The 11,212-nt window shown below is 38.2% G+C and overlaps 1 protein-coding gene across 2 annotated transcripts; it reads right to left on the bottom strand.

Annotated features, from left to right (window-relative positions):
* Positions 1-6: 6 nt before the first annotated feature.
* nek4 (NIMA-related kinase 4) lies at positions 7-9,162 on the bottom strand. 2 transcript variants are annotated; one of them, XM_074630533.1, is made up of 16 exons: positions 8,862-9,162; positions 7,390-7,656; positions 7,092-7,289; positions 6,904-7,011; positions 5,949-6,103; positions 5,586-5,721; positions 3,896-4,567; positions 3,754-3,804; positions 3,473-3,622; positions 2,887-3,033; positions 2,475-2,541; positions 2,069-2,181; positions 1,784-1,875; positions 1,418-1,635; positions 1,191-1,324; positions 7-787 (listed from the first exon to the last, which is right to left on the bottom strand). In XM_074630533.1, exons 1-16 carry the CDS (start codon positions 8,949-8,951, stop codon positions 689-691), a joined length of 2,697 nt encoding a protein of 898 aa, XP_074486634.1. In that variant the 5' UTR covers positions 8,952-9,162; the 3' UTR covers positions 7-688. The 2 variants fall into 2 exon arrangements, with proteins under 2 accessions (XP_074486634.1, XP_074486642.1); XM_074630541.1 differs by having other exon boundaries at positions 1,784-1,872; positions 8,862-9,103.
* Positions 9,163-11,212: the final 2,050 nt, after the last annotated feature.

An 11,212-nucleotide genomic window follows, 5' to 3' on the forward strand; every position in this document is an offset into this window, starting at 1 on the left:
AAGCAATTCTTATTTTTTAAGTTTCTTTTATTGTGGTTCTTAACATTATGAAAAATGGGTGTAAACAAAAAAATACATTTGGGATTTATTAGAAAAGATTCAAATGTTAATATCTACAATGCATCTACATTACATTATTTAGTGTTTAAGAAAATATAGTACAGCAGCAGAAGTGAGATTAAGCGTCTTCAAAGATACAGCATAGGGAAAACAGTTATTGAAATTCTAGCATTATAAATAAACAAGTATCCACTACAGAAAGCAGAAAGAGGAGTGCTTTAACATGACTCAAAATCTTTGCATAGACATCTTGAAAATGACATGAACATTTACGAATTCTGTGAAGAATGAGGTAAAAAAAAAAAACTTTACACAGTACTTTACATTAGATTGCTCACACAAGAGCAGCTGCATTGTGGCAATTCCATGACAAAACCTGCAAGCATCGATGAGGATCTGCATGCAAGCAGGAGGAGTGGCAATACCACAGAAGCAGGTTGGTGTTGTGGCAGGAAATAAATTCATTTTCATTAACAATATTGACCGGTTGTCACTTCTACGTGAAAGCTGAAACATTTCTCCCAAAAACAAAGTTTCCTGTCAGAGATCAGTCAAGATGCTTGCCTCTTCTCACAAGTAGTGTCATGGAAATGCAGATGTGTATGCTCCCTTTTATACAGCAGTTTCTCTAAACGTTGACAGCAATATCCTCAAAGAATTTCAGCTGCCTCACCATCACAGCATAAGCTTGGTACTTCTCATCCCCCATCTGGTCACGAAGGCACAGCTGCAGTGAGAAAAAGAATGCCAAATGTGATCATTTTGGAAACCAGACTGGTGGATTAACTGCTTGAGTTCTCTACAAACGGGTTTGAACCTGATAGACAAATTGATTACATTGTGCATGGGCAAATTGATCTGGTCTAAGGTGTGATATGGACGGAATATCATACAATTTGATCTTCAAGTTAACGTTTAAATTTGAACTTAGTCATCTGTGTGTTCTTTATACTATGAGTTTTCCTAAAATTAGATTTAAAAAAAATTGCAATACATCGCCTTGCTTACGTATTGAACCATAACCCCTGTATCATGATATGTATCATATCGCCAGATTCTTACCAATACACAGCCCTAGTGTACAGCATAAATGGTTTGGTGTGATGTGTTTTACTTCTTTAAAATCATACTTCTCGTTTTGCATCATCCTCCACTTCCATGATTTCCAGGGCTCTGTCCAGCAGCTTGACCCCCAGGCCCTTCACCACATCTGTCCTGAGGTGCTCTATGGCTCTCCTGATCTTGGCTGGACCAGACTTGGAGCCTTTTCGGAGAGAGAAGCCAGTTAAACACAAGGAAGCTCCAGAATTTGCAGATTGATGATGATGATAATAAGAGTTTGATCGAAGTATCTAACCGATTGGTATTTCACCGAGTGACAAGTTCTCTGCTTCTTCTCGGGCCTTCCCATGAAGCACCAGGGTGTCTCTGTACTTCCTGTTCAGTTTAAATTCTGGCAATGCAGTAGAGCCAAATCTGCTTTTGTCCGCATCACTCACACCGTCTCCAATATCCATTCTCAAAGTCTGGGTCATCATGTGGACTAAATCCTGCATGTCGTTGGACTCAGTCTTCCTGCAGATGACCCGTAAATAATGGATTATACAGCAAATTTACTCAAACATGTTACCATAAGCTTTCCAGAGCTAATAATATGAATAGAAAAGCAGTATGTTGACTACATTCAAGTTCAGGTGTACGTTATTTTCTTGTATGTTCTCACCTTTCCCTGCAGTCTCCCTCCGAACGTTCAGTGGAACTTGTGGATGAGCTGCACTCGTCTTCATCTGACCTTCGATCCGGCAACTTATCCTGCTGGAATGAAACACATCCCATTGTTGTCACAAGATGTTTTGACACAGACTTCTGTTTTGAATTAACTGTTATATGATCAGATTAGACTTATAAGGCACAACTATCCTTTGCTTTCATACCAATAGACATTCAAAAAGGGCAGTTCCCGTTGTATGAAGTACAAATGAATGTTACAGTGATGGCGTGTCAGTACCTTACAGTTGGTCTCAGTGATAGAGTCTGAAACCGATCTGGTATCTGGAGCGTTGTAGTGCTCATCCTTGGTGGAAGTGACGTCATAAGATGCCCTTCTTACAACACTAACATCTGTAGAAGAGCAGGAAAGTAATCAAAAAAATAAGTAATTATTGTTCTATTTTTTGTTTTTATAAAATTTTAATAATGTGCAGAATATTTCACCTAAAATGTGCACATGCATGTTAGTTTCCTGGTGGGATTAAATGTGTGTATGTGAGTATGTGCATTTTTTAGGATTACTGTTTTGCTATTATTTTTTTTTTTATTGCATTATTCTGTAACTTTAGTGTTACTGTTGTTGTTTTTTTGTTACAGGTCCAACTATAAATTTTGGGTTTCAGTTAGTAAAAGAAAGTAAATACCTGGTTGGCTGGCAACCTCCTGGGACTGCCTCAGTCTTCTTCTCTCTCTGGCAGACAGAGGACGTTCCTGAAAGCAAAATTGAGCCACATTTTTTGTGATTGATAAACTGCATCTGCTGATTTCAGCAAGAATAGACCAACATATCAAAGTCATCAGTACAAGAATAATTAGGATAGAAACAATGGTTTTAATATTGTTTTGTACTCTATTCATCTTTCAATATAAAATTGTACAAACTATGGCCACAAATGCTTTACACCTGCTGTAAAAATAATCCATAACAACTTGTTTTTTAAGATTGCTTGAAGAAATGTTGATACAGCTTATTATTTTACCTGCACATAAAATGTGTCTTATTCAGAAATGTACACGTCTTTGCAGTGATGTGGTTGTATACAGGAGAACTCTCACCTGTGGCAGTGGTAAGAATCCGTCCTTAGAGGTTGCAGCTCCACTGGCTTTCTTGCTTTCTGTGCTCCTCCTGCTCCTCTTCCTCCCCTCCACAGCTATGCTCTGAACAGGAGGTGGAGGTAAAGGTCTAGGAGCAGCTACCTTCGACTAACAGGGGGCAAAAAAAGATAAATAAAAATCAAGTTAAATTTAAAAAAAAGATTAATTTAATCAGCTTGATCATTGTGTTATTTAGAGTCTCGCTTTTGTCATATTTACTGTTTGGCTATAATACAGCAGAAATATGTACTTATTAAAGAGGATATTTCCAACAATCATAACTTGAACTCACTCAAATGCAATATGGTGGTCAGTTTGAGGGAAAAAAAGCAGACTTGACAGCAGTTGAGCTAAAAGCAGAAAGATTTTCTGGAGAAAAAAAACTTCTATCGCACGTTTCCCATGTTGTTCCATGAGGCACTAGGCTTGAGGATAAATTGAATCCTGTAACTGAACTGCTTTAAGATTTTTTATATTTTGATTCACGGCTCAATAATCCTTCCAAAAGTTTAAAATACCTATCATTATATTCTGTATCTATCTTTACCTTGTCCTGATCTCCATGTGTCCGTATTATGTCTCTCCCTCTGTGTTGTTGTGGTATAGACGGCTCTGATGAGAAGTAGAGGGGAGTTTGGCATGGAGTGGTCGGACCCGGCTTACCGGCTGGTATTGGAGATTCCTCCCGAACAGGCTCCTAAACAGACACAATTAAATTTTTTCCACTGTGGCTAAAATCTTCCCACAAAACATGAAAACCTTCCTGCACTTTGTGCCATTGAATGTCAGCAGTGATCACAGAATAAGTACAAGAATTTTAATGCTCACCAGTGTTGCAGGGAACGGCTCTAACAGCTTTTCAGTAGATTCTAGGCTTTCCTACAAAGACATAAATTAACACAGGTTAAAAAGTAGACAAGAATACTTCCTGAGAAAAGAGAAATACCGCTCTATTACTAAGAGCACTTACTTGGATGTCTGAGGTATGGTGTTGTGTCGGCGCTCCCTTGAGAAGAGTAACGGTGTCACTTTTATCGTCCATATTCAATTCGATATTTTCTATATTGGATTTGTGTGCAGGAGACCTCCTCTCACGAATAGAAAAAGCACCCTCCACCTCCAGCTTCGGGTTCTGCATCTGAGCCTCTTTAAGTAACTCCATGGTATCATCCTTATCATCCACACCTGACATCTGTTTCTCCCCACAGACAGAAAATGTATCCCCAGGGTTTGGCGTGGCCTGTGGATGAATATCTAACAAACCATTGGACGCCCTCCTCTCGTCTGCTCCCCGACTGCCAACACCTGATACAGACTTCAGCGGGGGCTTAACGGGGGAAGGAGGGGGAGAGGGATCTGGTTTCCCTCTTCCCTTGCTGTCTTTGTGCACACTGTGAGTCACAGGTTCATTGCCTGCCCGGTGGTGTGACACACCTGCCTGGGGCCCCTGCACCTGCCTCTTCACCAGGTCCTCATCCTCCTGCAGTTGGACATCAATATTAATGTTGCTGATGGTTGCCAGGGATGCGATGCTGGCTTTGAGAGCGTCAGGCGAAGGAGGTTTTGGTGGCCGAGGTGTTTGGACCGGAGCGTAGTCTGCGACGCCGTTCCGAACTTTAGGTTGTTGCGATTTCTCTTCTTTCTGAGGATGAAGAGAAAAAAAACATGATAAACACTGACGATTCTCTGCCTGACATCAGAAGTGAAGACGCTTGGGTAAACAGGTTCAGCTGTTTGGTAATGGAGCAATCCATTGGACTGTGTTTGACATCTCACTACTTTGACGACCAGGATAAATCTACACAAACAGTAAATATACAACAATGGAACTTATTCAGGATTGGTCGTGGCGATCTGAAAAACCTGGATGCAATGTCATGTATGTTATGAATCTAAAGATAATGCTGAAAGAACGTTACATATTTTCTGTTGATTCTGTGTCAAAATAAAAGGCTCTGAAAGGTATTTACACAACGCGACTTGAATCTAACAACACTTGCTTGCTGGCTTTATTGTACAAGAGTGAAAATAATTACTTCTACCTCTTACTGTGATAAAGTAAAAGTATTTTAATTGAGAGAGCAAAAATAAATATCAATTAATTAAATGTCCAATCACATTCATTAAGCTCACAAATATTAATACCAGTTGTCCTTATTGTTTATCTGCCAAGTACAGCAGCCCATTGTTAGTATTAATCATAACTGACATTCAAGTTTAGCCAATGCATTACTATCCATGACAGCCATATCCAAGTGACAAAATAATTCTTTCCATTAAGAAGATTAAGAGAGCGTTTAATTTCAACAACTATTACGACTGAGTTGGCAAGATAAAGTGCCGTAAAAGACATGATGACAGGCTACTATTGAAATCAAAAACTTCCTCCTCATACTGAAACTGCATTGCTGAGTGTAACAGAAAACACCTGCATGTTACTATTAGTCTATCATAACAGAGAATATAAGAAATATAAGAAAATCATGGGATACAAGTGACAACACAGTAATTCAATACTTAGTAAATGACATCATTGCTTACTTTGAAAATATTCTAAAATATTATAGTATTATAGTATCATAATATAATATTAAATATAATATTATATAGTATTAGAGTTGTCTGTGTTAAACCAGCCTCGTTATTCTCCAGTCACTCACCCGTTTCCCCCTGGCTAGAGGTTCAGGCTGGGGACTTCTCTCAGGTTTTGGCTGAGATGACACCACAGATGGTCCACTGTTGGCCCTACAATCACCAGCGCCACCCACAGCTTTCTTTCTTGACTTGGCAGTTTTCCTGGTAAGAACCAAATCAAACAAAAACATGCAAGAGAAGATTTAGATTCTACTTAATGCTCGCAGCTCACTGTGACAGACAAAAAAAAAAAAGGGGGGATAGAAACGAATATCTGACTGTAGAACATGATTCCAATATTCCAGAAATAAATTAAAGTTGAATACAATAAATAGATTTAAAGTAATCAGAAATAACAGCAAGGCCGGTCTGCTGTCAGCGCCACCTACTCTTTAGTGGCCTCGAGGAACATAGCAATTTGTCGTTTGATGTAGGGCTGCCGGAGGATGAGTTTCACATCAGGCCTGTCTTCAGGTCTCTTACACAGCATGCTCTTGATCAGGTCTCCCAGCTGGGGATCATACCTGCCGGGCATCTGTGGCAGCTGATGAGATAAACCAGAGAATAATGTTATAAATCACTGTGAAAACATTTTGCCATAAATTATATTTCTAAAATCAGGTTTCTGAAAAATGATGTACTCTATTTACTAGAATCCTGATCCAGATGGCTAAAGTTACCAATCGATAAACCCAAAGCTTTTTCATCTGTGGTTAGTCGGGACAAGGACAAGTCTGTTCATGGAGCTATTTAGATGCCCCGAAAGTCTTCTGACTCTCTCAGGAAATGACAAACAATTTTCAGACTCGGATCAAAAACTAAATTATATATCTGTTTGCAAAAAAGAAGACTTCTGTCACCTGGTAAAGCAAAATCATGTATCACAAATAAAACCATTCAAACTTGACCTTAAAGGTCTTATTGATAATATTTGTATGTAGACGAATATTTTCTTAAAAAGAACACAACCACAGAGCCTTTAGAAATATGGATTTTCCTGAAAAAAAATATTATGATTTTAAAACTTTTGGCGGGTCCAAAATGAATGTTTTGTTTATCTCTGTGGAAGATATCTGACATTCGGTTCTCACTTCTAACAAGGCTTGTGAGCCAACAGTAGATCATCATCAGTATCACATGGTATCTCTGGGTCGTCGTTAGTGTTGAAAAAACGGATAAATGGTTGAGATTGATAGTAAGTGTCTGGCAACGACTTGTTGTGAAGTAAATGCAATGGAACGGGGGAGGGAAAATGTGACATCTAGTGGCTGAATGTAATCAATGTTATCAATTGTACCTTTAACAGAATATCTAATAAAATGTATGTAAAAAGATGAAACCCACCTTTCCTTCTACAATGCGATAAACCAGTGAGTTCATGTCCTTGGCATTGAAGGCATGTTTCAGTGTCGACATTTCATACACGCAGCAGCCCAGGGCCCATACATCTGACTAGAAACAAATAACATCCATTTGTTAAGCAGCTACGATGACAATAAACTACATGTAGTAAGAGCAGACAACCATATTACCTTGTGGTTATAGGGTTTATTAGAGAAGAGCTCTGGACTCATGTAGTAAGGGGTCCCAATGAGTGTGCTGGCCATATCATTCTGGTTCTCCAACACTCGCGCGATGCCGAGGTCCCCAACTTTAATGATGTTGGTCTTGGTCAGGAAGATGTTCTGCGTTTTAAGGTCCCGGTGAAGAATGTTCCTCTCATGCAGGTACTGCAAAGCAAAATCACAACAGTGACTTCAGATGTCCCGTACTTGTATAAAGAAAATGAATTATGTCTGACCTTGCATGGCCTTCACTTTCAATCAATACCTGGAGTGCCATGGCTATCTGGACAAACCACTCCACCACCTGCCTCTCAGGCAACAGTTCGCCCTTTTGCTGTTTGAGCCGATGATAAAGGTCACCACCTTCACAGAAACCCATCACGATGTACAGCTGGCAGTCGTCTCCTTCCCAAGACTCCCTGTACGTCACAATGTTAGGATGACGCAGCTGGGAGAGGAGCTGCGCCTCCTGCTCGGCAGCACGCCGTTCCCTCTTGGAGGAGGTGGTTAAATTCAGCTTCTTGATAACATACTGGTGGGAAAAATAAGAAAAATGCACAGTCACTCTCCCTGATGTGGAAATTAAGGTAAACATAGAGTATTTGTCATTCTATTTTTATTCATTTAACCTTTATTTAACCCGGTGAAGCCCACTGAGATTAAGAATCTATTTTTCAAGAGAAAAATTGGTGTATTGTTGGTTTTGTCTGTGTTTGTGTTTAAAAGCATAATAAAAATATTGTTGAAAAAAAAAAACGTGAATGACTGATTCAAAAACCCTGTCAATAGTAGTGATCCATATATGAATGAGTACTTTTCAAGCTATGAAACACTGACAGAGGAGCTCTGCACGTGAAATATTTGTGTTGTATTATAGATAGATAGATAGATAGATAGATAGATAGATAGATAGATAGATAGTAACTTTATTGATCCCGAGGGAAATTCAAGTTTCCAGCATCACAGTTCCATAGTGCAAAACATGTTAGTAAAAAGGCAGTAAAAAAGTTAGTAGTACAAAGTACAAAAAAATATACAAGATATAAAAATACAAGGAGATGAAGAAAACTGTTAAAACTGAATATAGTGCAGGGTAACAGCTGTGATACACGACTATTAAAAAAGTGAGTATAGTGCAGAAGAGACTGTTAAAAATGAATATATAGCTTACATTCAAACTACAAAACTTCCTTTACAGGAGGGGGATAACAGTCACCATGATGGTCAGAAGTACTAACTATCCAGATACTGTTTCTTCAGGTTGAATGGGTTAACATAAATTGTCCTTTTTTCTTTTATCTCAGACCCTTCAAGGACTCTTTTAGGGACCACTGCAGAAAGGAAACAACTTTGATCAACTGTCAAACTGAGTGTTATTGCCATAGACATAAATATATATGCATATACAGACATATATATGTATTTATGTCTATGGTTATTGCCCTGTAAACAACAACATACCTTTACCTTTACTAACATATAACTGTATTTCGTCATGTCTTCCAGCACATGGGATGTGTTCACATTATTGTGTTGGCTCCTTAAATCTCAAATATAATGTTAAAAGATTGTAAACAAACCTGTTACTACTTCAGCTAGCCTAACTTTAAGCTAGCTAGTTGAAGCTTAGCTGAGTCTTTGTAGCCTCCAGCCTGCTGATTATAACATTGATATACTATTGTTAAACGTGGCTTATTTGACCTGTTTTGTGCTGTGTTTAATTCCACACACACTCACCTGTTTTCTGTCGGTCTTGTGTTTCACCAGGTTCACCTCTCCGTAGCTCCCCTTCCCAACGACCCTGATGAAACTATAACTATTCATCATCCTCTTCAAAGCGCTTCATCACATTTGACCGGAAACGCCGGAAAACGCTACTCGACATTCACGACGACATTATCGGGGTTATTTCGTCCCATAATCCCGAAATAAACATCGAAATCTGTTTGGGAGAGTTCGCTCTAGTTAGCTCAAAACTAGTGATGAGATTTTGAAAACGCAGGAAACGATCAGAGGCAGCAGTCCATAGTTGTTCGTCACTAGGCAACTGTCAGCTCTGAGCCGACGATGGAGAGAGAGAGAGAGAAGGTCCAACTGGAGATAACACAGCGCCGTGTGCACCACAGCGACACCCAGAGGCTGCAGGCACACACTGCAGCAGCTTCACTAGATAGATAGATAGATAGATAGATAGATGGATGGATGGAGGATGGATGGATGGATGGATGGATGGATGGAAAAGTAAGAGGCCTTGGTGTAATAATAACACAGGTGTAATCAATCATTGTAACCATGTTCCCTTTCATTTAGCTACCACACATCATGCCCACCTGGTAGGCCTACATTTGATGCAACCTTCCTTAATTAAAGTTAGGAGTTACACTTATACTCTCTGCCATGACATGCCAGTAACTTTGCCATGAAAAAGGGAACTAAAAAAGATTTTAAAAAAGATTTTAAAAAAGATTTTAAAAAAGATTTTAAAAAAGCAAAAAAAGCAAATGGTCACTATAAACATTGACGATTGTCTTTATTCAAAAAAATGCTATCATATAATAATAATAATAATAATGATAATGATAATGATAATGATAATGATAATAATAATAATAATAAAAAATATATATTATTATATTAAAACTAATATTTTAAGTTTTAGTCACATAAAAATGACCAAAACGGCTACTTAGCCTAAAAGTGCACCATAATTGATGCACTGTACTGCTCCTAAAATACTTAAAATGGGTTAAATACAGAGGTCAAATTTCATGTATATACTATGACAAATAAACGTTTATTTTTCATACCCTCATGTCTTGACTACTACTACTTTCAGGCAGACAGTTTCTGTAGACTTGCCATAGACTTGACCTTGCCTGTCCACTAGATGGAGCACTAGACCACCAAAATCTGAGACAGCACAAATTCAGTGTACCCAAGTAGGTTCGAACCTGGCAGCAAAACATGTTAGTAAAAAGGCAGTAAAAAAGTGAGTAGTGCAAAGTACAAAGTACAAAAAAATATACCAGATATAAAAATACAAGGAGATGAAGAAAACTGTTAAAACTGAATATAGTGCAGGGTAACAGCTGTGATACGTGACTATTAAAAAAGTGAATATAGTGCAGAAGAGACTGTTATAAGTGAATATAGTGCAGGGTAACTCCAGTAGCTTAGTCAGAGACTAATGACTGCATTGCTGGAATTGACAAATGACAAATAAAGAACCTTGAACCTTGAAGTAGTCCACAGTTTTTATGATAATGCCTACAACTGCAAATCCATTATCATTGTAAAAAAAAAACTCATTCCATCACCACTTGCTACAGCTAATTTTGCAACTGCTAATAATCTTTATCAAGATTCAAGATTCAAGATGTTTATTGTCACACCGGTTATACAAGTACAATCGTGTGAAATGCTTTTTGCTGGGAAGCTCCATTAAAAATAATAAGTTATATAACAATTATAAAAGGAAATACTTTGTACAAGGCATATTAATAATAACATATACATATCAGGAAGTATGAGTGTATATATATAACAAATACGTTGTACAAGGCATATTAATAATAACATATACATATCAGGAAGTATGAGTGTATATATATAACAAATACTTTGTAAAAGGCATATTAAGAACATATACAGGCATATTAAGAACATATACATATCAGGAAGTATGAATGTACATATATAAGAAATACTTTGTACAAGGCATATTAAGAACATATACATTAAGAACATATACAGGCATATTAAGAACATATACATTAAGAACATACAGTATATACAGTATAAGATATATGATTGAGGTACTTTTTGTGTGAGAAGGTGTCGTATGAATCATCTATTTAAAAGTCTAATGGCCTGAGGGGGGGGGGGAAAACACCATGATGTTTGCAGCAGTACAGCAGGTGTCATTTAAAACCATTACCTCGGCTGCACACACCGGCACCAACTCACTCAAGCCTGTTATCATAAGTTACAGTACTGGTGGTGGAAGAAGAGAGGCGACCAATAGGATCACAGAGCTGTTTACCTGTGCGCCTCAGCTCGGGCTCTGATTGGTCCGCTCAGTCCTGCCC

The sequence above is a fragment of the Sebastes fasciatus genome, chromosome 1 (assembly GCF_043250625.1).
Source record: "Sebastes fasciatus isolate fSebFas1 chromosome 1, fSebFas1.pri, whole genome shotgun sequence".
NCBI classification, from domain to species: Eukaryota; Metazoa; Chordata; class Actinopteri; order Perciformes; family Sebastidae; genus Sebastes; species Sebastes fasciatus.

Coding starts and splice junctions, on each gene's coding strand:
- nek4 (XM_074630533.1), bottom strand. CDS start 8,951: ATGATGAATAGTTATAGTTTCATCAGGGTCGTTGGGAAGGGGAGCTAC. Junction 6,104..6,903: donor ATCGCATTGTAGAAGGAAAG/GTGGGTTTCATC, acceptor TTATCTCATCAG/CTGCCACAGATGCCCGGCAG. Junction 1,636..1,783: donor GAGGGAGACTGCAGGGAAAG/GTGAGAACATAC, acceptor GGTCATCTGCAG/GAAGACTGAGTCCAACGACA.